This window comes from Mauremys reevesii, linkage group 2 (assembly GCF_016161935.1).
Source record: "Mauremys reevesii isolate NIE-2019 linkage group 2, ASM1616193v1, whole genome shotgun sequence".
NCBI lineage: Eukaryota > Metazoa > Chordata > Testudines > Geoemydidae > Mauremys > Mauremys reevesii.
Genome location: NC_052624.1, coordinates 135,764,998 through 135,792,330, shown reverse-complemented (window position 1 = coordinate 135,792,330; position 27,333 = coordinate 135,764,998). Strand labels below are relative to the sequence as shown.

Here is a 27,333-nt window from a genome sequence, read left to right as displayed (position 1 = left end):
GGGGCGGGGCGGTCCGGGGCGGTCTCTGCTTGTGGCCGCCGCACGTTGGAATCCCCGCGGGCCGAGCGTTCCAGGCCCATTGTCCCCGCGTTCCAGCCCGGCCAGGCGTCGCGCGCCCCGCAGGTAGGTGCCTGGTCACCCCCGGCCCCTTCCCGGCTCAGCTGCCCGCGGGCGGCCTGGGCCTGGGCCTGGGGGCGGGGCCCTGCGCTCCCGTCCCGCAGCCGGGGAGCTGCGCAGCGCTGCTGGGACCGCTCGCCTGTGGCTTTCCCGGGGCGTGGGGCCCTCGCCTGCCCCCGCAGAGGCAGCTCTGGTGCTGGGATGTGCCCGGCGCCCGGATTGCTGTTAGCAGCCCCACCTGCGTGGCAGAAGAAGAAGCTGGGCCTAAACCCAGGAGTTCAGACTGGGTTGCTTCATGCCCGGGCTCCGTTGGTTGTGACAGGCATGGAGGGAGGGCACCCAGGGCAAGAGTTGTTGGAGTTGATTAGCCAGACAGTCATGAAATGAATCCTACCAACCCTGTTTTAATGCTCTTTCTGCTGTTTTATGCCTCCCTCCTGTCCTCCTAGGTTTAGTAAGTTGTATACACGCGCTGTATATTTTATCTGTAGCCGAGTTTCTTTTGACATTAAACTCAACTCATGGTGTTTAGAAGTAACTTTGGGATTATCTGATTTAAAACCACCAAAAAGGAAACGCAGAGTGAAGGCAAAAATTGATTTATTTGTCAAGCCATTCTTATCTAGGTTTTATAGTTCCTAACTGACATAATAGAAGCTCTTATATTCTACTAACTTCTGTTTAGCAGCTGTCATTCTAACACTATGCTGGAATTGGAAAAGGTTCAGAAAAGGGCAACAAAATCGATTAGGGGTATGGAACAGCTTCCGTATGGAGCTAGATTAATAAGACTGGAACGTCTCAGCTTGGAAAAGAAATGACTAATGGGGGATATGATCAAGATCTATAAAATCATGACTGCTGTGGAGAAAGTATATAAAGAAGTGTTATTTACTCCTTCACATAACAGAAGAACGGGGTCACCAAATAAAATTAATAGGTAGCAGGTTTAAAACGAACAAAAGGAAGTATTTCTTCACACAAGGCACAGTCAACCTGTGGAACTTTTTGCCATAGGATGTTGTGAAGGCCAAGACTATAAAAGGGTTTAAAAAAACTAGATACATTCATGGAGGATCGGTCTACCAATGGCTGTTAGCCAGGATGGGCAGGGTTGCAAAACCATGCTCTGAAGTGTCCCTAGCCTCTGTTTGCCAGAAGCTGGGAATGGGTGACATGGGATGGATCACTTGATGATTCCCTCTGAAGCACCTGGCATTGGCTACTGTTGGAAGACAGGCTACCGGGGTAGACGGACCATTGGTCTGACCCAGTATGGCTGTGCTTATGTTCATTAGTCTATTGATTTGGTGTCATGTTAAAGTAGCAGAAATCAGGTGCAGTAGAGGACCAACGGCAAACAAGTTAACTCTTCCAAAAATTAGATGAAACAAGTCTGTTCTTGGATTCCAAAAATTGTTACATTTAAATTTTGCCCCCTCAACACACTCATGCAGACATGTGAGAGAGAGAAAATTGAGGGGGTTTCATAGAATTCAAGATCAGAAGGGACCATTATGATCATCTAGTCTGACCTCCTGCAAGATGCAGGCCACATAAGCCGATCCACCCACTCCTGAACTAATTCTCTCCCTTGACTCTGCTGTTGAATGCTCCAAATCATGATTTAAAGACTTCAAGTAGCAGATAATCCACCAGCGACCCTGCCCCATGCTTCAGAGGAAGCGAAAAACCTCCAGGGCCACTGCCAATCTACCCTGGAGGAAAATTCCTTCCGACCCCAAATATGGCGATCAGCTGAACCCCGAGCATGTGGGCAAGACTCTCCAGCCAGACCCTCTGGAAAAGGCTAACAATATCCCAACATTGACCCTTTGTACTAATTATCAGTGTGGCACGTTATTGACCTATTGACTAAACCCGTTATCCTATCATACCATCCCCTCCATAAACTTATCCAGCTTAATCTTAAAGTCATGGAGGTCCTTCGCCCCCACTGTTTCCCTCGGTAGGCTGTTCCAGAATTGCACTGCTCTGATGGTTAGAAACCTTCGTCTAATTTCAAGCCTAAATTTCCTGACTGACAATTTATATCCGTTTGTCCTCGTGTCCACATTAGCACTGAGCTGAAATAATTCCTCTCCTTCCCTGGTATTTATCCCTCTGATATATTTAAAGAGTGCAATCATATCTCCTCTTATCCTTCTTTTGGTTAAGGAAAACAAACCGAGCTTCTCAAGTCTCCTTTCATACGACAGGCTTTCCATTCCTCGGATCATTCTAGTGGCCCTTCTTTGTACCCGTTCCAGTTTGAATTCATCCTTCTTAAACATGGGAGACCAAAACTGCACACAATACTCCAAATGAGGTCTCACCAACGCCTTATATAACGGGACTAGCACCTCCTTATCTCTACTAGAAATACCTCGCCTAATGCATCCCAAGACCGCATTAGCCTTTTTAACGGCCACATCACATTGCCTACTCATAGTCATCCTATGATCAACCAGGACTCCTAGGTCCTTCTCCTCCTCTGTTACTTCCAACTGGTGCGTCCCCAGCTTATAACTAAAGTTCTTGTTAGTCATCCCTAAATGCATAACCTTACACTTCTCACTATTGAATTTCATCCTGTTACTAATACTCCAGTTCACAAGGTCATCTAAATCTCCCTGGAGGATATCCCGATCCTTTTCCGAATTGGCAATACCTCCCAACTTGGTGTCATCCGCAAACTTTATCAGCCCACTCCTACTTTTGGTTCCGAGGTCAGCGATAAATAGATTAAATAAAATCGGACCCAAAACCGAACCTTGAGGAACTCCACTGGTAACCCCCCTCCAACCCAACAGATCACCCTTCAATACGACCCGCTGCAGTCTCCCCTTTAACCAGCTCCTTATCCACCTCTGGATTTTCATTTCGATCCCCATCTTTTCCAATTTAGCCAGTAATTCCTCATGTGGTACCGTATCAAACGCCTTACTGAAATCAAGATATATTAGATCCACCGCATTTCCCTTGTCTAAAAAATCTGTTACTTTCTCAAAGAAGGAGATCAGGTTGGTTTGGCACGATCTACCTTCGTAAACCATGCTGTAATTTGTCCCAGTTGCCATCGGCCTCAAGGTCCGTAACCACTCTCTCCTTTAAAATTTTTTCCATGACTTTGCATACTACAGATGTTAAACTAACAGGCCTGTAGTTACCCGGGTCACTTTTTTTCCCCTTCTTGAATATAGGGACTACATTAGCTAATCTCCAGTCAAACGGTACAACCCCCGAGTTTAGAGATTTATTAAAAATCATCGCTAACGGGCTTGCAATTTCACTCGCCAATTCCCTTAATATTCTAGGATGAAGATTATCCGGGCCCCCTGATTTACTTCCGTTAAGCTGTTCAAGTTTGGCTTCTACCTCAGATACCGTAATGTCTACCCCCATATCTTCATTCCCGTCAGTCGCTCTACCACTATTCCTTAGCCCTTCATTAGCCTCATTAAAGACCGAGGCAAAATATTCATTTAGATATTGTGCCATGCCAAGATTATCCCTAATCTCCACTCTGTTTAAAGTTTTAAGCGGTCCCACTTCTTCCTTCTTGGTTTTCTTCCTATTTATATGGCTAAAAAACCTTTTGCTATTGGTTTTAATCCCCTTCGCTAGGTCCATCTCCACCCGGCTCTTTGCCTTTCTCACTGCTTCCCTACACCCTCTGACCTCAATAAGGTAGGTTTCTTTGCTGATCCCTCCCATTTTCCAGTCCTTGTACGCTTTCTGTTTTTTCTTAATCACCCCTCTGAGACGCTTGCTCATCCAGCTCGGTCTAAAACTGCTACCTACGAACTGTTTTCCCTTTCTCGGGATACAGGCCTCTGACAGCTCCTGCAACTTCAACCTGAAGTAACCCCAGGCGTCTTCCGCCTTTAGATCCCTAAATATGTTAGTCCAATCCACTTCCCTAACTAGTCGCCTTAATTTAGTAAAGTTAGCCCTTTTGAAATCGTAAACCTTAGTCTCAGATGCAATTTTGTTTATCCTTCCATTTATTTTGAAACTAATTAGCTCATGATCACTCGAGCCAAGGTTGTCCCCTACAACTATTTCCTCAACAAGGTCCTCGTTACTCACCAAAATCAGATCTAAAATGGCATCCCCCCTCGTCGGTTCAGCAACTACCTGATGAAGGAATTCATCAGCTATCACGTCTAGGAAAAGCTGAGCCCTATTATTATTACTAGCATTTGTTTCCCAATCTATATCTGGGAAGTTAAAGTCTCCCATGATCATACAGTTCCTATTAGTATTTACCTCCTTAAAAACATTAAAGAGCTCTCTATCCATATCCAGGCTAGATCCCGGCGGTCTATAGCACAGCCCAATCACTATCCCAGGGGACGCTCTAGTAGTTTTCTTCCCCAATGTCACCATTGCCCAAACAGACTCTGTATTATCCATTGCATTGCTAGTTATTTCGTTACATTTCACCTAATTATTGACATACAATGCTACTCCCCCACCTTTACGTTTGTTTCGGTCTTTCCTAAACAGCACATACCCTTCCATACCTGTACTCCAGTCATGGCTACCGTTCCACCATGTTTCGGTTATTCCTACGATATCCGGTTTCAATTCTCGGACCAGGAGCTCCAGTTCCTCCATTTTGTTACCTAAGCTTCTCGCACTGGTGAACAAACATCCTAATTTTTGCTGTTTGGCTCCTCTCACCCTTTTCACCCAACTTGGTAGGAACACAGTACTACCAGTATGACCTGTCGGTCTAGTATCCGTCCCCCTTCCTTATACCTAACCCTCCCCCTCTGGCTATATCTGTTGTTATCCTGTTGTTCTCACTCTCACTTTTTTAAGGTTAAAATTATGGATGAAAGTAAGTGTGTATAACAGAAGAGTTGACATAGCAGCATGTGATCCCATAGTTAGTCTCTTCTATTTTATACCTTCAAAGAGAGTGAATTGTTCCTTTGGTGAGTTAGCAGGTGTAAATATTTTTGGTTGTTCTGGGTTTTCTTGAGTTTTAATTTTATTTCTGAAATTGGTCAGAGAGGAATCTAGCAACATTCTTGCTTGCCATGTAACTCTAACAAGAGTTAGCAAATACCTAAAACATCATTTTAAAAGAACCTGTCTAAATTATACATCAGTAAGTGCTTCTTAGATGGCTTGCAGTGTTATCATTTTTCCTTTCAAGGACCACGTATTGCTGAATGGAAAGGTTCTCATATCCGTTTACAATGGTTAGGTCAGGGGTGGGCAAACTTTTTGGCCTGAGGGCCACATCTGGGTTCTGAAACTGTATGGAGGGCCAGGTAGGGAAGGCTGTTCTCCCCACCCCAACAGCCCGGCCCCTCTCACACCCCCATTTCCTGCCCCTGACTGGCCCCCAGGACCTCCAACCCATCCAGCCCCCTGCTCCTTGTCCCCTGACCATCCCGTCCCTAACCCCACCCTCTTCCCCACCCCGGGAGCCCACCTCCTATCCAGCTTCCCTGTCCCCTGACTGCCCTGCCCCCTATCCACACCCCTGCCTCCTGACAGGCCCCCTGGGACTCCCATGCCTATCCGAACACTCCCTGTCCCCGACGGCCCCCCCCCCCCCCGGAACTCCCTGCCCCTTATCCAACTGTCCCGTCCCCTTATCATGCCACTCAGAACACCAGGACTGGCAGCCGCGCCGCCCGGCTGGAGCCAACTGCACTGCCACGCAGTCTAGAGCACCGGGGCAGGCCGGCGGCTCTCGCAGCTGCACTGCCCAGTGGGAGCTTGCAGCCCCAACGCCCAGAGCGCTGGCAGCACAGCGAGCCGAGGCAGTGGGAGAGGGAGACCAGCAGGGCAGGGGCCCGGGGCTAGCCTCCCCGGGAGCTCAAGGGCTGGGCAGGACAGTCCTGCGGGCTGGATATGGCCCACCTCTGGGTTAGGTGGTGCATACTTGAATTAGAAAGCAGAGAGTGAAGTTGACCCTGACTGAAACAAAACATAACTATTTGAGTGAACATAGACCAGGGGTCGGCAACCTTTCAGAAGTGGTGTGCCGAGTCTTCATGTATTCACTCTAATTTAAGGTTTCACATGCCAGTAATACATTTTAATGTTTTCAGAAGGTCTCTTTCTACAAGTCTATAATATATAACTAAACTATTGTTGTATGTAAAGTAAATAAGGTTTTTAAAATGTTTAAGAAGCTTCATTTAAAATTAAATTAAAATGCAGAGCCCCCCCCCCGAACCAGTGTCCAGGACCCGGGCAGTGTGAGTGCCGCTGAAAATCAGGTCGCGTGCCGCCTTTAGCACACGTGCCATAGGTTGCCTACCCCTGACATAGACATTTCTCAGTGAAGAATGAGTGGCTTTTTCTCTTATGTATAATAATTTACTGGTTTATTTTGTACTGCTTATAAATGACCATTTTTCATATTTTCTCGTGTGTACATGTTTTTTCTCTGCATTTGCAGATAAGAAATACAGCAAAAGCAAATGCTGGTTTCTAACAGGAAATGTCAGTTCTGTAATGTACTTGTCCTCGGATTAAAATCCATAACTTTCAGTGCTGTACAGGCTCATGCTAGTGTTTGTGGGGGAGTTTTTTCTGCCTATTGGTCCCCTTGGGGGGATTGCAGTTTTTGTTTGCTGTTCAGGACTTGATTTTTCTCCCCTCCATATTACAGGATTGAATTGCGCTTTCCTTAGATTAGTCACATATCTGTAAACAGGCATGGTGGGTTTGATCTCAATTTGTGACCATCTCCTTGTGTCCGTTTTGTTGTTTATTACCACTGTAGCATCTAGCATCCCTAGCAGTAGCATCTAGCAGTTCTGGACCAGGACTCTATTGTTCCAAGTACTGTACAGACACAGAACAAAAAGACAGTCCCTACCCTAGAGAGCTTACGATCCATTATGGTTTTAAAGTCACTCCATCAGCATTGCATCTATTCAATTTAAAGAAGCGTTGATAACTTTTGCCATTGTTGCTATGTATTTGTGTTACTGTACCCAGCAATCGCCAACCGAACAGAGGGCCTCATTATGCTGGGTACTTTACAAACATACAATAAAATATGGTCCCTCATTCTCTCTGCCAGTTTTTGTTGTTTTATAGTCACATTTTCCTATTTAACTCTCCCCTGTTGCTATGTGGGAGACTCTCACATACAAAAGGGGAAAACGACTGATATTGGAGGGTAAAAAGTGTCATTGTACACAATATGCTGAAGACCAACTGAAAGCTTTCTCTATCCCTTTCACACTGTATTATCTGAGTCATTTCTTGTGACAATAGAAGGCTTAAGAAAAACCAAACAGAAGTTTTTTGTTTTTTTTTAAAGACCTACGGGTTGCATCCTACTGACTAGAGACTTCAGGAGTTTGCTCTTTGGTGGAAAGTGGAGAGAGCTATAAATAAGTCTCTTTGGGGCCTGGGCCATCCTTTTGCTTTGTGTGTGTACTTGGCCTAGGGGTCCTTGTCCTCCATGATGAGGGCTTTTAGGTGCTACGATAATACAAATAATAAATAGTAATACATCTTTGATAGTTGTGACTAACTTTATATCTTTGTTTCATCCCTTGCAATGTCTAACGCATTATCATCATTTCATAAACTTTACTAATGCACCTGCACCAGGATTGCATCAAATGTGCAATTGCTCAGACAGGCAAGGACCTGCCGCTGGCTTGTTTTTCATGTCTCCTCCTCCTGCCATATTTTGATCACTTTCTTTTGATATGCTGCCTTTCTTTGCTTCCCAGTAATGGCGTCTTATACCTGCATTACTTGCCGTGTGGCTTTTAAGGATGCTGACGTTCAGCGTGCCCACTACAAAACCGACTGGCATAGATATAATCTAAAACGGAAAGTTGCTGACATGCCACCTGTGACTGCCGAGAATTTCCAAGAGAGAGTCCTAGCTCAGAGAGCAGTGACAGAGGAACAGAACAAAGTCACTGCCACCTACTGCACAGCTTGCAGCAAGAGGTTCTCCACATTCAATGCCTATGAGAATCATTTGAAGTCCAAGAAGCACCTAGATCTTGAAAAACAAGCTGTCCAGGCTGTCAACAAGAAGGTAGAAACCTTAAATGAGAAGAACCTGGAAAAGGGGCTGGCCCAGGAGAGCCTAAACCACGATGAAATGAATACAGCTATTCAGCAAGCCATCAGGGCCCAGCCATCCGTGTCTCCAAAGAAGATACCATTGCTCCCAACTGATACAAGCAGCTCTCCACCTTCTGCTGAAGGTAATTTGTCACAGAGCAGAGAGCAATTGGAAAAACCTCCAAGGCTACAGTGGTTTGAACAGCAGGCACGGAAACTGGCAAAACAGGATGCAGAGGATGAGGAGGATATGGAAGAAGGTAAGAAAGCCAGCAAGGTGGTAAAATGGTGGCTCTGGGTAAGCAAACTTAGTGATTGGTTTTGGGTGGAAGCCTTCTGTGTGTTTTTAATAAGAATGTTTTCCTGCCTGGAGAAAGTTTAACAATTCCATGGGGGAGGCTTTTTTCTAATGAAAGTTCACACAGAAGAGGTTCCCACCAAAAAATATTTGCCATAAAGAGGGAAGAAAGATTCAAGTCTAGCAAGGTTTAGTGGCCAGCGATCTCATTCATAACTTTTTTCTTTTTCAAGATGAACTGAAAAGTTTTCTAGTTTCTAAGAATAGAGGTCATGTGTTTTTCTCTCATAACTTCTGCTTCTATTATGTCCATCAAAAGCAGTGCAGGGACCTGCACTCCTTAGCCTAATGCTCCACTCCGTTACAGCAGATTTATGCTGAAGTAATTCCATTGATGTCGGTGGGGATCAGGTCCCCATGTGTTAGATGTTAGAAACGTCATCAGCTGTTGTACGATAAACCCATTTCTGTACTCTGTTTTGGAAGATATATAAAAAAGAAACCAACATGAAACTATTTTGCTTTAAGATATATTTAAGTTGTAACACCGTATCTCAGGAGGTTTCTGGGCATTCATTTTACCTTTAACGTTTTGATACTGGTGCTGTTTGTTTAGAGGTGTACCATGAAAGGATTAGAGAGAGTAAGAAAGGAGTGGTCTCTCTGATTATCCTGGGACCAACCCAGCTACAGCAATACTGCAAACAAAGGTCAAAGGATTGTCAGTTTCAGGCTTTTAAAGCTAGAAACCAATATCCCATAGTAACATTATCAGGTCACTGGTTTGAATCCCATCTAGGTTGGTAATTACTAGTTACCATCTGAGAACTCTCTAGTGGCCTATGTGAAATGAGTTTACTGTCTTCTAGTTCCTAATGGACATCACAAACAGCTTTCTCAGTTGCCCCTTTTTGGCATTTACAGAAGATTGAAGTGTCACGGGAAATTATCTTGATGCCCCTTCCCCCCCCCACATACACTTTTACCCTCCCCAGTGAAATTTGAAGTATATTGACAGAGCGATGTGTGGGATCTTGCATGAGTATCAGAGGAGAAAAAACCATGACTGGAAGCAGTACAAGTGACCATGAAAGCAATTACATAGCTCCAGTTACTTTAAGAACGCTGCTTATAGATAACTTAAAATGTTTCTTTTGTCATAAAGATGTATATATGAAAAGAGTATCTTTGATTTTATAACTTGCTGCTCAGTCACTACAGGAAATCAAAATCCTCATGTTTATGACAGAATTGGGTTGCTTTTTTACCAGTTATACTTTGTTTTAATGTTACATGGTACAGTAGTAATGTTGCTCCTAAACAGCAATAGGATTTTCATACTAGAGAAGATTGTAACTAAATTCTTAGCTCTGGTGACCCTGTTATGAGCAGTTTTGACTTTTGCCTTAAGCTTCCGTCATTTCTTTGTAAGTTCGTTTTATTGACAGTGGTATGAGCTCACCACTTGATTGATGTAAATGTCTGTATAGTAATTAGAACACAGCATTTTATATCAGTTTATAATTATTATTGGTGTTGTAAACATATTCTGTACTAGAGCATACAGATTACACTTATTTGCTTGAAAAAAAGATGATGTAAATAAACCTAATGTTTTAACTTGCACTGAAAGGCTGGGAGGATGCAGATTCTGATGAAGTTGGAGATTCTGAAGATGAGCAGATGGAAGGTGCAGTGGGTGAAGATGAGAAGCAGATTGCTGCTGGTGCAGTACCACTCACAGACTGCTTGTTTTGTCCTCACCATTCAAGCTCTCTCATGAAAAATGTGGCCCACATGACAAAAGCCCACAGTTTCTTTATTCCAGATATAGAATACCTTGTGGATCTCAGGGGACTGATTAAGTACTTGGGTAAGTGTGACTCTTCTTCACCCTCCCTCCCCCACCACCACCAAGGTTAAATACTCTGTTTTGTTGCAATAAAGTTTCCATGATTTGAGCTATGACTTCTACCAGATGCTTCAGAGGAAAGTATAAGAACCCTGCTGCACTGGACAGCTTTTGGATAGTCTGCCCCCATATTAGGTCTTAACCTGATCTCTAATAGTATTGGTTTAAACAGCATGAGGTTTATGCAAAAAACTTCAAGTTCTGAAATATTTACACAGGGTGTGCCTATTACATGGACTCATAGCTCTCCTAGTGAATGATGATGCAAATATTTGCCAAACTACTATTACAGTTATAAGAAAGCAGCTCCACCGCAAATGTAATGTTTGCTATAATCAAACTAGATTCATATTAAATTTATCTATCCTCACTAAAGCTCTTCTCACAGGAACTGACTCCTTGGAACGAGCAAGAAAATGCACAAAATAAAACCTTTTTTTATAGCATCTCACAGAGTTTTTGCCCAGTGTGTGTGAAGCCCTCTGTTCTGTCATTTGAATTATTCTTTAAATACATGGACTTCTTCTGTGAGGAGGCAGAGTGGTTAAAGTCTAGGGGGATCAGGGCCCTAATTCAGTTTCTGGCAATGACTCTCTAATCTGGAGAAAGTCACTTACCCTGGCTGTGACTCAGGTCTCCCATCTGCAAGTGGAGATAACCACTTCAGGGATGCCAAAATTGATCATTGAATTGAATGTAAACTCAAAATTATACTTTTATTTTTTTTCTCCTTCCCCCCACTGTGCAGGAGAAAAAGTTGGTGTTGGGAAAATCTGCCTGTGGTGCAATGAGAAGGGGAAATCCTTCTACTCAACAGAAGCAGTGCAGGGTCATATGAATGATAAAAGCCACTGCAAGCTCTTCACAGATGGGGATGCTGCCTTGGAATTTGCAGACTTCTATGATTTTAGGTAGGGAAATTTCTTTCTTCCTTGCCACAAAATTGAAAGCAGAGAGAAGTGTTGAAACTTGAAACCCACTTTTCCATTGTTGACCTTCTAGAAACTAGACCTATTTTTAGCGTTTATACTTAAGGTCCTAGCAATTCTTGAAAAATCAGTTCATCAGTCAGAAGCTGTCTTGGGGACAAAGCTACTGTGCACTTCAGAAAAAAATAACACCTTAAGCATTCACTTTAATACTAATAATATATTAAACAACCCTTCCAAGTATGCAAGTGCATAATAGTATGTGCTGTTGTTGAGTGTGTGGTTTTATTTATTTAATTTATTTATTTAAAATGAAATGTTAGACCTGTTAGGATGCTGTTGTTCATCCATACCAGGGGTGGGCAATAATTTTCGTAGGGGGGCCACTCTACGAATTTTGGGAAGTCATCACGGACTGCACATTTCTACTATATTAATGGAGGGGGTGCGGGGTCTGGGAGGGAGGTTGGGTGCAGGAGGGAGCTCCGGGCTGGTGCGGGGTGTTGGGGTGCAGGAGAGGGTGAAGGGTCTGGGCTCCGGGAAGGAGTTTGGTGCTGGGGCAGGGGATTGGGGTGCAGGACGGGGTGCGGGGTCTGGGAAGGAGTTTGGGTGTGTAATTTAGCAGCTGCTGCTGCTGTTCCACAGGAGCAGTTACCCTGATCACGGGGAAGGAGAGGATGTGGTGATGTCTGGAGAGCTCCCAGCAGGGAAGAATTTAGAATATGATGACGAAAGTATGGAATTGATCCTCCCTTCAGGTCCGTATAATAAATACTGTATCAAAAGTACCTATCTTCTTGGCTTTGCTGTAGTTTAAATTATTGCCAACAAAGACAGAGAGATTGTCATGTGAAATTCCCATTTGTGTCATGAAGCAAATGGTTTGCTATCCACTTGTCCTTCATCTGCTTTGATCTCAAATTCTTTTGTTCCAGTTTTCAAATTGAAGACTCTTATTCAGTTAGCTCAAATTGAAATGTATTAGATTTCTTAGTCTTTCTAACTTGTCATCCCCTTGCATTTGTGTGTGTGTGTTGGGACATCACTTCCTCTTATTTAACCTTGACTTACTTCATGCATGCAAGGATGTAATATGTACTTCATTGCAATACATCTTACAGAGAGTAAGTTCTTCCAGTGTAGTTCTGTGCAGTGTAACCTGGTCATAGGTAACTAATTTTGACAACCTTTTACTCAGATATTAATTTCCTTAAGCAACCACATATTGTTGTTTGTGTATTCATTTCTACACTGTCTGATGCTCTGGTGTATAGTTCCACATGCTGAGATCCCTTGCATATGCTTAATAGCAGCACATCCCCATGATCCTGTAAAGTGCTGTCAAATGCACCGTGAAAATGGGAAAAGAGATCTTTCCTCCAATTTTAGTTACAATAGTCTTGTGTGTATTACTTGAAATGGTAGTAGGTTTTAAAGAAAATGCAGATAGTGAATAAATTGATATCTCTCTTTAAAGGTGATCGGTGGAGGAACCCTTGCTTTTGTACTGTTTTTTGGTTCTTTATGATTTATTATAACTTATGGTGGTTAAAGATGGCATGAAAAGCAGCTGTGGTGCAGTAAGGGAGGCTGTATGTTTTTTAAAACTTCAAAAATATCAGGAACATTGCATTTTGTATTCTGTTTTTGCTGAAGGACTCTTTGAAGGACCAGCGAACCAAAGTAGGAGCTTTCTCAGCCTTCCTATGGAAGAGTTGGATGTTAAATCTTTAACAAAAAGAGGCCTTTCCTCTTAAGCAACTGAGCTGAAGGGCCCCATCTTAAAAATAACATCTATTGTCACCAGGAGCAACTAAGCCTAAAATGGTTAGAACTGAAAGATTAGAGGAGAAGCTTTCTCTTCTGTTTTTGTTTTACTGCAGTCTGGGGGAGACTTTCAATGGGAGATGAGTGCCAAACTCCCTTTTATTCCTTTGAAAATCTTCCTCCTTCCAGTTTCATAGTTTCTCTCACATAGTCAGTTTCACTTTTTATATGCTGCAGGTCTATAAAGACTTTTGTGAAAAATCCCATTCTTTCAGGGTAATGTCAAACATATGCCAGACCTGACATTTATAGTTTAAAAAAACAAATCAAAACACTTCTTGATCTGCCTTTTAAAAAAGGGTACAAATGCTTTGGTTTTTAGTTCTGGTCCCGTTTAGTTTTGAGGGTGAAAAACATTAGAAAATACTGGCGCATAAATAGAAAAACTGATGATTTTCTCACTAAATTGTAGCTGGTCTAGTGATACCTTGCGTATCTTTTGATCTCTAAATTGATCAATGATGGGAAACCAGTAGGTGGCACTGTGGTGCTTTAAATTTTTTTTTTTTTTTTAATTCTACCCTGTGTAATCAGACCGCCTTTCTCTGCAAAGGTTCTGTAGGTGTTTATTGCATGTTACAATGATAACGGTGTTTTAATCCATCACCATTTCAGTGCATGGAAAGGCTAATACAGCAGCACTCAAAAGTTCATTTTTCCAGCCATCTGTGTTCCTATCTGTTGTGCAATACTTGTATTTCTAGAGTAGATTTGGTTGGTGTAAAATGAGGTCATCTAGCTTATTTGCTAAACTGCTACTTTAATATTAAAGACTGGACACTTTTTAAACAAATCTAATTATCGGACGTGTAGATACCTGGCATGTAATTCATTTGCAAGATATGTGAGTGGAACAATGGAGTATGTGAAAGTTCACTTAGGGAGGCTGGAATGATAAAAATACACTTCCAGGCAAGGTAGAATTAAATTATTGATTTTAATCTTATTATGCATTTGCGCACTTCAGTTATTTTTCTAAGGAAAGGTTGATTCTTAGTCGTTGATAACTATTAAAACATGTTTTAATTAAAACATGCTAAATTTCCTGCTTTTGTTCTAACCAGGAGGATACACGGTATTAGTACACTTATTTAAACAAGTATATTGCTTAATACTCATTGATTCGGCTGCTTAATTTTTATGTTTGAAAATGGTGAATGATTCATTTCTTTCTGACTAGATTGATTTGAGGTTTTTTTGTAACTTGGTATTTGTGCCAATTTGGATACAAGTTGGAATTCAATTAAAAATGCACCAAACCTGGAAAACCAGCACTTTTTAAATGACCTTAAACACATTTCCCCAGTACATTTATCAAAACATGTTTTGCATTTAAAACTTCCTTCCTTTCTTTAATAAATGAGAATTCTCAATAGTTAGTGAATTGAAATGATTGTTTTTGGCCACCATGGCCTACAAGATTTTAGGACTATTAGCTCAGCCTATCATCTTTTTATTTATAGATTGGAGGAGGAAAACAAGCTTTCCTGCTTTTTCACCTCCCAGTTGGTTTCTCAGCTTTGAATTAATTAGTTATTGAACTTAACTAGTCGAATAAACTGAAATGAAGAAAATATTCTCTCTGCATCTGTAGAAAAGAAAAGAAAAAAAAGAAAAAAGAAAATTGGAGATATACCAATCTCCTAGAACTGGAAGGGACCTTGAAAGGTCATCGAGTCCAGCCACCTGCCTTCACTAGCAGGACCAGTTTTTTGCCCCAGATCCCTAAGTGGCCCCCTCAAGGATTGAACTCACAACCCTGGGTTTAGCAGGCCAATGCTCAAACCACTGAGCTATCCCTCCCCCTGGCAACTGCTCTCAGAAGCTGGCTTTGGCCTTTAATAGGAGCTATCAAGCAATTTTAAAAAATTGTGATTAATCACATGATTAATCAATAATAGAATACCATTTATTTAAATATTTTTGTATGTTTTCTACATTTTCAAATATATTGATTTCAATTACAACACAATACAAAGTGTACAGTGCACATTTTATTTTTTATTACAAATATTTGCACTGTATAAAATAAAATAAATAGTATTTTTCAATTCACTGTTGCAACTCTTGTAGTGCAATCTCTTTATCGTGAGAGTTAAATTTACAGATGTAGAATTTTATGTTTTAAAAAAAACAACAACCCTGCACTCAAAAATAAAACAATGTAAAACTTTAGAGCCTACAAGTCCACTCAGTCCTCCTTTTTGTTCAGCTCAGACAAGCAAGTTTGTTTACATTTTCAGGAGCTAATGCTGCATGCTGCTTGTTTACAATGTCACCTGAAAGTGAGAACAGGCATTCTCATGGCACTGTTGTAGCCAGTGTCACAAGATATTTACATGTCAAATGCCCTAAAGGTTCATACGTCCCTTCATGCTTCAGCCACCATTCCAGAGGACATGTGTCCATGCTGATGATGGGTTCTGCTCAATGACAATCCAAAGCAGAGCAGACTGACTCAGATGATGAAAATGAACCAGAGTCAGATGCCACCGAGCAGAAGGTTGATTTTCTTTTTTGGTGGTTCGGGTTCTGTAGTGTCCGCATTGGAGTGGTTTTTTTGAGTTAATCGCGTGAGTTAACTGCAATTAATCAACAGCCCTAGTCTTTAACAAACTCGGTAGTTCCAGGTGCTTAGCCAGTGACTGCCACCAGTTCAGTGGTTTGACTTTCTTTAAAACTTCAGCCGCAAACTTGTACTGCTTGAATATTGTTTTTGATTAAATTATTTTGATAGACTAATAATTTCAAATTTAATTTTAATTTTTTTAAAAATAAACCTATGGTCTTAATTAAATTAAATTTAAATTAAAAAACAATTTTTTTTAATCATCAATTTTTATCCATTCTGCTTTCACCTTTTTAGAAGATTACTGGACAGAAAATAGTTAAAGGAGATTTATAGAATCATATGGGCTAAGAGTACATCTTAACGGAGTACTGTTGAACTAAAAAACCTAAACCACATCACTGTCTAGTCTAGGGTTTTCCTTCCCTGTAGCTGTAACTAACATGTGACGACACATCCGATCAGTGTATCGGTGCTAGTAACCACAAAGTAAAGCCAGTATTCACCTCCTTGGTGTCATTGGTCTGCCATGTCAATAAGCACAAGTCTCTCTCACTTCAGGAAAATATAAAAGCTGTCATCAAAATTAGCAATTGTTAGCAACTAGGGGTTGACAGTCACTGTTGACAAATAGGAAAACAAGCATTTGTTCTCTTGTCATAAGTGCTCATCTTTGTGGAATTAAGCATTTTGGCTGCAGAGTCTGTCCCTTCATTACCCGTTTTTCTTTATTATCCAGTGAGCGGGGGAATGTTAGCCATTCCAGTTTGGTTTGTTTATGCAGGGGTTCCACAGGGAATCACAGAGTAGTAACTGAAGATCTCGAGGGAATTCAGAGTTTTGGATTCCAGTCCTGCAAACTCTTGTGTGATTGGAGCTTCAGGTCTCCACAAAGCACTTCTGCAGGCTGCTGTGTTATTGGGGCTGTATTTTGCCATGAAATTACCTTTCCTGTTTTCACTACTTAGTATAACCTGACAAATTGTCAGTTTGTTTAAAAAAAGAAAAAAATGGAGGGAAGGGAAATAAGATTTATTCCAGTGATAGGCAGAGGCTTTATTCATCAAATGTCATGAATCAAGAAGGGACTGTTATAACTAACACAACTTACCCTACCAGTCTTCATGTTCTGGTTTGGCAGTAAAAATGTAATTAGAAAATCTCTCCCGTACTCCTGAATTGTGTAATGATGTTAACGTGCTGTCTGACTATTTGACCAGTTACAAAACACGGTGCCATGTAAATGCAAATCCTCTGTACTTATCATGTTATATAAATCTTGATGTTGGGGCCCATTTTTTTGACTCTGCACAGCTCAGATTGATCATCTCTATTGTTTCACAAGGAGTAGAGAACCTTAGTGAATTTGTATTGTTTTGTCATTAGGACAGTGACTCCTACTGACCCTTAAATCAAGATGGGATGGCTTTCTAAATGAGATGCTCTAGTTCAACCAGACGTTATTGGGCTTGATGCAGGAATTACTAGGTGAAATTCTTTGGCCTGTATTCTTTAGACTAGCTGATTATAAAGGTTCCTTCTAGCATTAAAAAGCTGGCCCAAATCCTTGCAACAAAACTAACAGTCAGTCGTCTTCTCCATTTCCTGCCTTTAATTAAATCTTCCTGGAGGCTTTTATAATTCCTAACCATCCTTTAGTTGAGCTGCTGGTCTTTTTCTGCCTTTCCTCTCTCCAACATGCGGTATACTATAGAAGCTGCTATATTAGTCACACTCTATCATAGTCCTAAAACATCAGACCCTTTTAAAAGGCACTCCTCAATGTGATTACTTTCCAGAGGCGCGTGGACGATTACTTTGCTTCAAAAGCTGGTGGCTCATTGTGCTTGACTTAAACTGTAAAATATTCTCTTGTGTAACAGGTGCCAGGGTTGGTCACCGTTCTTTGATGAGATACTACAAGCAGCGGTTTGGTTTGTCAAGAGCAGTGGCTGTTGCTAAAAATAAGGCGGCAGTGGGCAGGGTGTTGCAACAGTACAAAGCTCTGGGTTGGACAAGCAGTACAGGTAAGTGACAAACTTAAGTTCTTTAAACTCTCTTTTGAGCCTGTATTCTTGGAGGCGGGTGGGTGTCAGACACTGGTTTCCAGCCCCGCTCAAGCATCTACTCCGCTATTTTTAGTGCTGTATGTGAGCCATCCCGGGCTGTGAGACTTGCTGCTGCTCCCTGTGTAGGCACACTCTTAGAGTAGTCTCCTTATACTAGCATTTACATGATTGAATTCTGTCCATATAGCTATTGCTAGGTGTTGTCAGATTTGGTACTTCACTTCCTAGCAAAGAGCAATATCACTTTTGCAAGGAGAAACTAAACTTCTGGTAGGTGAAAAGTGAGAAGAGCATCACTGCTCTGTGGTAAAAGCTTGGACCTTGTCTCCTGCACCATATCTGACTTTTGGGTGTCCTCTTCATTTCTGGCACGTAAGCACAATACATTGTAGAAATTTGCCACCCCTGCATATACACAAATTAATTGTAGACACACTGCTTCTTATACCAAAAGTGCATTTGTGTACAAGCCTGAAACTTTCCAGTCACAGTTGGGTGATGTGAAGTTATGAAGGATGAATCTAGGCTAATGTACAAAATAAATAAAGGTGAGGTTGGTTTTTCAGAACTAGAAGTTGCATAGCCTGTTCCTGCCTGCTAAATTCAAATCCTGTTTTCAGTTATTACATGTTCTCCCTTAGTTTGTGCTATTGTACTTCTCTTCGCTCCTGCACTACTGCAGCTATATGTATTGCACTGTAACTGTGTAGTTCAGATATTTTGTCTGAACAGTGCTATGCCCAAGCCTGTTGTGTAAGAGTAAAGTATTGCGGAATACTTCAGAGGATTAATCTAGAATTGAATTCTAAACATTATTTTGATACTCAGATAGGAACATAAATATTGTATTGACCACAAAGTAAGGCTGTCACCCTGAATGTGTCAAGTTCTAAGGTTAATAGTTTCTTTGTCAGAGGTGGCTGACGGTAATTAAGATTACCTGTCCATTTGTGTGTCACTCTTTCCTTCAGCTGTCAGTGCTAGCATCTTCTGTTCTTGCCATTTAATATGTTGGACACTCTTATTCCAGCATGAGGCCTCTTTTCAGCTTAGTTTACATTGCTTGGGGAGAAGGTAAAGCTAAAATGAAACAAGCCACTCTTACTGCAGAATAAGTGTCTACCTAGAAGTTTAGACCTGGGTAACTATATTGCTGCAACTAGACTGGTGTAATTGGCAGCAAGGCCTTATACTGTAAATCAGTCTTGTAAGCTACTAACTTTTCACCCTTTTCTCCTTTACAAAAGGAGCAGCACTAGCACGTGAACGTGACATGCAGTATCTACAGAGGATGAAGTCTAAGTGGATGCTGAAGACGGGAATGAGTAACAATGCTACAAAGCAGATGCATTTCCGGATGCAAGTCAGATTCTGAGCTGCCACAACTCTACGGAGCTTGTTCCAGGAGAGGAGAATTAATAGCTTTTTTGGGGGTGGGGAGGGGAGGGAATGTCATTAAAATGGACCCTGGTACCTAGCCAAGGACTGTCTGGATGCTACTATTCCTCCTCTGCCCAAATCTTGTTAAGAGATCTTGTATTCTAATAACTGGCCTATCACATTTAAGTGTCCAAATAAAGTATGTGGTATAGGTTAGTCACTGGTGTAGATGATGCACATTCTACTAGTGTCCATCTTTATGCAGTAGGTTTTGGTTGAATAGCTAACTTGGTGTTGTAATTGAATTTCAGAAAACTGGGGAGAGGGGTGGCTAAGAGAAGATTCTGATTATAAACCTGAGGGGTGAGAGAGGCCTGCGCTTCAGCCCTTCTGGATTAGGGCAGATGATTTTCTTTTGTATGAAGTAGGAGAGAGCACTTTACCAAAGTTATACGCTTTCTTTATATCAAACAATCTTGTAAGAGGCACTTTAGACAGGAGTGTTAAAATCCTTCAGTGGGTGACTTAAGGAGAGCTTTTCAAAATGAGCACATTGCCAGCACATGATGAGTGCCGGGTATCTACTCCAGTTGTGTTCAGTTTATGTAGAAATTTCCCTGCTAGTTGTTTGAAGTAACACTTGACCTAAAAGGAAATGGTTATTTTTTGTTCTGAAACCATAGTTCCAGAGTTTCAGTTAATAGTTTCTATCCTGTCAGACTCACTGTGCCAGGAAACAGTTGGGTTTACTACAAATATTACAAGTTGTCTGTTTGGATTTAACTTCATTGTAATGTTTTGAATACTTTATTCAAATTAAAGTATACGTTTAAAGTATTTTTACCAGCACCACTCCCATTATGAATTGTTAAAATTACTCATTACTGATGAGAGTTGAAAAGTTAAGGTAGTGGTCACCTTTGCACTTGTGTAGAGAGGCATTTTTACATTCTTGATAAAACACACCGACCACACAATCTTCTCTAGAAAAGCAGTCTGCTAAACTGGGGTCTGTCTGGCATCAGTCAGAAATCAGATATGCTGTTACCTTTGTCACCCCACAGTTGCAGTAGAGTATGAGAAGTGCAGAAATATGAACATGTCAGCATGGTGCACACCAGTGCTAGGTGACTGACTATGGAATGTGGCTAAGAACCAGTCTTTTCTCCCAAGGTTATCCCAGCTACTACTACATTACTTTGTCAAATTAAATGCAAGTTTTAACCCTGTGCCATGAGATTATTTCTGTGACAAAGATTTGGTCTCCCCTCTAGCTCTACATACACAGAACCGTCTTTCTGTTTCCTGGGACTACTATTAGGTTTATGAAAAATCTGAATTTCATCATTAGGATTGATACATTAGTGGTTTATTGGGAAGGTAAGGATTATTAATGTAAATTTCACTGAAAATTAAGCATGAATGATAGCCAGCTCATGTTTTTAGAAAAACTACATGAATAGTACTCCACCTTGGTATAATTTTTGCTTAAGGAAGCTTGCCTGCAAGTTAATAAAGCAGGACCAATGTCACCATTTTCAAAATGTGTTGCTTGTAATGAGAATGTATTAGAGAAGCACCAGACCTCATGTTGTTAGGCCCATGGCACCTGTGTTGCTCAGAAGCCCTTTAAATAATCAGTAAGAACAGAAGGGTCCTTTAGCAATCCAAATAAAAACAAACACAATTTGACAGTGTTCCTTTTATCATCCTAGGGGGAGCATATTACATGCTGTCTCAGCTATTGTTTAGTCTAACATCACTGCTTGGGTTACTCTCCGGCTTTAGGTTATCTTTCCAACCATAAGGGAATTCAGATTCTTAGTTGTGAATACATGGGACCCTGACCAAGCCTAGGAAAAAGGTGCAAGCTGCCACCCGATTTTAACTTACTCTTTCCTACATACTGTGTGGATTCCTCCCTAACCCCTTGTCTAGTAGCATGCTATGCAGGAGTGAGAATCTAAATTGCCAAAACATATGCTACACTACATATCACCTTTGTAGAATAAATTCAAACTATTAAGGATCTCTCTCTCTCTGAGGGTTGCTGAGAAGGGCAGAGAAGATGCATATGGTGATCACAACTATTCCCACCTCTTGCGTAACCCAAGCTCTGCCACTGGTAATTTCTGCCTCATACCTATAACTTGTCCTTGAACTACAGCATTACTTTAGATTTAAGGATTATCTTTCCCAGAGTGGCTAAGTGACAGAGACTCCACTACAGCTTTAGGCAAACTGTTCCAATGGTTACCTTTTGGTTTGTCACTTCTCTGAATTCCTTGCAGCTTTTCAACAGTTTTGGAAGTGTTGCTACCAAAACTGGACTCAGTATTTAAGTGCAGTGCATACACTACCGTAGTTTTAAATCAGCGTTAAGAAGCAGTTTTTACAAGTGTCAATTGATTTAAAGTACAAAAGATGGAATGATTATTCAGCAATATATTGTGCACTTCATACTTGTCCCTGCCAGCAGGTATATGGGATCTTGGGGAGCAATTACCACACAGGTGGGGTGCAAAATAAACTTTATTAAGCAAATGCAAAAACAGGGAAAATTCAATAGTGAGGGGTATGGGGGTTGTTAAGGTAGACAATGGGGGAGGGGTTTCTTTTTGGTGAACAGTAAGGGGGGTCTCAATAGTGGGGTACAACACAGTAGGATACAATACAGTGGGTAATACATTTATACCTCAGTGTTAACTGAACAGGTAGCTAGCGATTTCTATGTAAAAAGGTGTGTCACAGCAGCATACAACCAACTAACAGTTATGGACAAAATGTGTTAAATAACAAACAATTTTAGGTAAAAATGTGTCACAGTGGTGTAAATGTAGAATGTGAGGCGTATCAGAGAGGAAAAAAAGTAACCAATGGGGTTTTATGCTAGAGATTTAAACTTAGTGAGACAGAACAAACAGGCTGCGAGCTTAAGCAGCAGAGAGAGTGTAACAAGGTAGAAAGACACAGAGAAGCTGGGGGGGGGGTGGTGCAGTGGGAAGATAGACAATTACAATTATACAGAACACAGCAAAATCTTATCTATGATCTAACTTAACCAAGACTACACAAATTAAAACACAATGCAACAATTCTCTAAGCCTAACAAAGTATAATGCTAAACCTAACTTAATGGGTGCACCTTATGCTAAGGATAGTTTCAGAGGGCTGAGTGGTGTGTGTCCAGGACACAGCTCCAAAAAGGGGGGGGTGACTGCAGCAGTGGGATGGCTGCAAGCAGGCTTGTTTCTAGCAGCAAAGGCACTGCAGAACTAGAAACAGATTACAGATACAGCTTGGGTCTGCCTGCTGGGGAAAGAAAGCCAGCAGCCAAGACGGGGGGAGTTTAAGAGAGGTTTTAAGACAGAGACCAAGGTTTAGCTTGCGTCTGTGTGCTGGGGAGACAGAGCCAGCAGCTAAAATAATAAAATAAAAGTACAGAAAGTTTCACAGAGGGATTCTTACCATCCCCCAAGGCAGCAGCAGAGGCAGAAGCAGCAAGAACATCAGAAGGCTCAGTACATTCTTGATAATCAGGAGATCTCTCAGGCAGCAATTCGTTCTTTGTGGGTTTTTTTTCCCAAAAACAGGGGTACGCTCAAAAATAAAACGAGAGCGGAGAAAGGACCCCCAGAACCCCTGGTTGATCAGACCAGGCAGCAATGCAAGAACCTTTCTGAAGTCTGTTCAGAAAATGTCTGTTTTTAAAGGCAAACCCTGGCAGCTTCCCGCCAGTAACTCTGATTGGCTCCCCCTCTTACAGGGAGGAGAGAAGGCAGAGGAAAAAAAACTGCAGGCAGCCACCAAGACATGTCTGGACTAGCCCTGAGCCCAGAGGTATGACTCATGCCCAGGATCTTAAAAACACAATAGGTCTTGCAGCTCTGGACAGTGCCCACCCTACACCAAGCCCAGGTTTAACAAGGTGATAACAGGACTAACCCTTTGAACAGGGCAGTGGTCCCACTTAGCATAAGTGGCCATCCCTTTGAGAAGGGCAATGGCTCTGGTTAAACAACTTAAGAGGCCCTCCCTTTGAGAAGGGCAGAGGCCCTGGTAAACAACTTAACAGCCAGGGAGGGGCGGCCACAGGAGGAAAACAAGAACAAAATGGAGTAAGGGGACAGCTGTAAGAACAAAATGGAGCTGTAACAGACAATACTTACAAAGTACAAATCACAAAAGCATGGCTGAAGGAACAGAAGTGTTGGATCTGTAACCAAAATAATGCAACTAGTTTAGAAGACCCACAGCTATGAAGGCCTTGGGGTTAGTCTTCCAACCCAACAGTGGTTTGGGGTGTTTTTTGTAATCCCATATTCTACAGGCAATAGGTTTTTTTGTTTTGTTTTTTGGTGTTTGGGTTTGGTTTTTTTTTTTGGTTTTTTTTAAGTCAATTGAATACTTGCTCCAAAGGTTTTTCAGCCCTCCCCTTTAACATGGAAGTGCAGCTGTGTGGACCACAGCTCCCAAAATGCAGTGGTCCACATGCAGAATGGTTAAGTAGTGGGCTGAAACAGATCAGAAGAGGACCATTGCTTAGAGCAGGGGCAGGCAAACTTTTTGGCCTGAGGGCCACATTGGGTTTCCAAAATTGTATGGAGGGCTGGGTAGGGGCGACTATGCCTCCCCAGAGAGCCAGGCATGGCCCAGCCCCTGCCCCCATCCAACTCCCCATGCTTCTCGATCCCCCCAGACCGCCCCCCCAGGACCCCTGCCCCCATCCAACCACCCCTTCTCCCTGACTGCCCCCATAGCCCCATCCAACCCCCCCTCTCCTTCCTGACTGCCCCCCAGGACCCCTGCCCCCCTTCAACTGCCCTGTTCCCGCCCTCTGACCCCCCAACTCCTATGCACACCTCCACCCCCGAACTGCCCTGCCCTCTATCCAACCTCCCTGCTCCCTTACCGCACTGCCTGGAGCACCACTGGATGGCGGCACTACAGCCGTGCCGCCCAGAGCACCAGGACAGGCAGCCATGTCGCCCAGCTGGAGCCAGCCACGCCACTGCACAGCACAGAGCAACGGGTCAGGCTGTGGCTCTGCAGCTGCGCTGCCTGGCAAGAGCTCGCAGCCCTGGCGGCGCAGTGAACTGAGGCTGTGCGGGAGGGGGAACAGCAGGGGAAGGTCCCAGGGCTAGCCTCCTGGGCCAGGAGCTCAGGGGCCGCGCAGGAGGGGCCCGTGGGCCATAGTTTGCCCACTGGGCTCAGATTTCTCATCTGCATCTGGAAGAAATACAATAATTGTTTACTGGGACAATACCTATTGCATCTTCGACTACAAATGGTATTCAACAAGCTGTTCTTTCCCATAGATTTCACTGCAGAATAAAGAACCTGCCCATCCCCCCTTACTTTCTGGACATTAACAGGAAAGTGGAAGCTACCCTCTCAGGAGTCTGTTCTTCATTTTGCTGACAATGCTTGGTATCCATTTTTATACACATTTTATCTAGCTATGTTTTTTAGACGGGTGACCATCATATTTAAGCACCAGCCATGAATGGAAATGGTAAAAATTATGACATTTTGAAACCTATAAATTGTTTTTAAAGAAATTTTGATATTTAGTCTGTAGTGTAGGGTAGTTACAAGATTTCCTATTTTGAATAAAAACTAATTGGAAAAATTGACGTAACTAATTGGCCAAGTTAGTATTGGAAAATGTAGCTGTGGACATTGTCACTTTATTAAAAAGGGAACTAGTTATGCCACGTAAGTTTATGACTCAGTATGGCCTAAGCGTAACTGGTCAGGAATGTCAATTTTTTTTATTTTTAATTGTTAACCAAACACTACCCATGTTAGTTTAAAAATTGGCCACTTAATTCTTGACCTGGTAGTTCACATGCCACAGCCAGCCAGTAGAGAACGCAGCAACCCCATTCTCCAAATCGTTATCCTCAGAGCCATTAAGAATAAATGGTTTGTGCCCCAAAAGAAACATTGAAAAGAAGGGGAAATACGGGTCTAGGAAAAGAATGAAGCTGGACACTGAACGTGTTACTTTCAAGCTACGTCTGGTGCCGTTCCTGCGGACCTTAAAGCAAGTAACACTCCCATTAGTTATATGGAAGATTTGCCTCATTAGAGCAGCACTGTTGAGCAGAAGGAAGATCTCACAAACAAGGGACAGTTTGTATTTGTGCGCGTGAACACAGAGTAAATAGCGCCAAGGGGATCTACTGGCCTTACCCATTTATAACATGCAGTCTTACCACTATGGAGGAGCTGGCATGCAGAAGACGACTTTTAGTGGCCAATGATACAGATGACCAAACCTAGCACATGGCAAATAGCTCAGGTTCAGTTTTATTATGGTTCAGTATTCTGATTCTATGCATAGTAGGTGTTTAATGTATAATTCCTGATTGTAACTAAGCATGAATACAAGTATCTGAGACTTTAACATGTGCATTAGTTTAACCCTTAGGAAACGGTCTATTTCACAGGGGCTTAAAGCATGGGAAGTAGCTATTTCCCACGGCTTTTGGAGATATGCACGATAGGAGTTAGTGGTGGGGACACTTGCGTGAAGGGTGCTTTTCTTCCAGAAATGCTCACTGAGCCCCCAGCACAACACATGTGACCCACCCAGGGCCGCCCAGAGGATTCCGGGGACCCGGGGTCTTTTGGCAGCAGGGGGCCCTTCTGTTCCGGGACCCGCTGCTGAAGTGCCCCGAAGACCCGCGGCGGGGGCCCCCCCGCCGCCGAATTACCGCCGAAGCGGGACCCGCCGCCGAAGTGCAGCCCGGTCTTTGGTGGTAATTCTGCAGCGGGGGTCCCCACCGCTGGTCTTGGGCACTTCGCGGCGGGTCCCGAATGGAAGGGCCCCGCTGCCAATTACCGCCAAGACCGAGCTGAACTTCGGCGGCGGGTCCCGCTCCATCTTCGGCGGTAATTCGCCAGCGGGGGGTCCGTCCGCTCCGGGGCGGAAGGACCCCCTGCCGGCGAAGACCAGGAGTGAAAAAGCTCCTGCGCCCGGCCCCTCAAGAGTTTTCCGGGGCCCCCGGAGCGAGTGAGGGACCCCGCTCCAGGGGCCCCGAAAAACTCTCGTGGGGGCCCCTGTGGGGCTCGGGGCCTGGGGCAAATTGTCCCTCTTGCCCCCCCCTCTGGGCGGCCCTGGACCCACCTCCTCTGTTCAGGATCTTGCTTTGCCACAGGGGTAGGAATGAGAAGAAAGTGTTAGTTGGATGAGAGAAGACGTTCAAAGCAGTCAGCAGGAAGCTCAGAGAGCTGGGATTAAGGCAGAGTGGTGACAGACTGGCCAGTAGTAGTGGGTATGTTAGGGTGGGAATTTCCCATGGATGGCTGGTGGGGGTGGGAAGATGGGAAATTCTGGAATGGTTAAGCAGTGGAGGTTTTCTTCCCATAGGGGAGCAAGTGACGGTTGAGAGGTAAAGTGTCATACATCTAAGGAAGCTAGTCAAAAAGATCCTCGAGTGTAAAGAAATTAAAATCCTTAGACTGAGGCTAGAGCTCGAGCCATGGAAGACATGCATACCCGTGAACAAAACAGGAAAGAAAAAAAAAGTGTACGTTAAATGGCAAAGTTCGAGAGTCTGTTCTAGCCCCACAGGTACCGTTCTGAAAATGGAAACTCAACCCTGGAGAGGCCAATAGAAAAAGAGTAGAAGCTCTGGCACATAAATTTAAGATAGAAATTAGGAAGGCGAAGGAGGACCTCGTAAATAGCCAAGGACATAAAGTACAGCAGAAGCAGGAAACTTATGAGAAGATTGGTGGGGCTGATGGCTTAATAAAGTTTCAAAAGGAGCAATTGAAGGTAAAGAAATTGCAATTACACTGATCTGTTTCTTCAGGGTGTTAGGGAGATACCTACTTGGACCTACTCTTTTCTGCTAATAAAAATGAGGCATTGTCAGGGGAGGTGCTGGAACAAAGTGACAGAAAAGAAACAGGGCACCAGACTTGGATAATATGCACCCAAGAGCTCTGAAGGAGTTCAGATGGGCTGCAGCAAAAACATGTAATCAGCATCTATGCTGGAGAACTGGAGGGTAGCAAATGTACTTTAATAATGGTTCTTGGGCCCAGTTGAGAATTACAGGCCCATAAGCCTTATTTCAATAGCAGGAGAAGTGGTTAAAAGGATAATAAAAAATAGACTTACTTACATGAACATAACATGGTAGGGA

The 27,333-nt window shown here is 42.9% G+C and overlaps 1 protein-coding gene across 2 annotated transcripts; it reads left to right on the top strand.

Annotated features, from left to right (window-relative positions):
- Positions 1-5: 5 nt before the first annotated feature.
- On the top strand, positions 6-20,631 carry ZNF622 (zinc finger protein 622). Of its 2 annotated transcripts, none has more exons than XM_039526274.1 (7): positions 6-123; positions 7,842-8,447; positions 10,119-10,358; positions 11,146-11,308; positions 11,972-12,084; positions 17,606-17,749; positions 19,039-20,631. In XM_039526274.1, exons 2-7 carry the CDS (start codon positions 7,844-7,846, stop codon positions 19,164-19,166), a joined length of 1,392 nt encoding a protein of 463 aa, XP_039382208.1. In that variant the 5' UTR covers positions 6-123; positions 7,842-7,843; the 3' UTR covers positions 19,167-20,631. The 2 variants fall into 2 exon arrangements, with proteins under 2 accessions (XP_039382208.1, XP_039382207.1); XM_039526273.1 differs by lacking the exon at positions 6-123 and adding an exon at positions 169-571.
- The last annotated feature ends 6,702 nt before the right edge of the window (positions 20,632-27,333 follow it).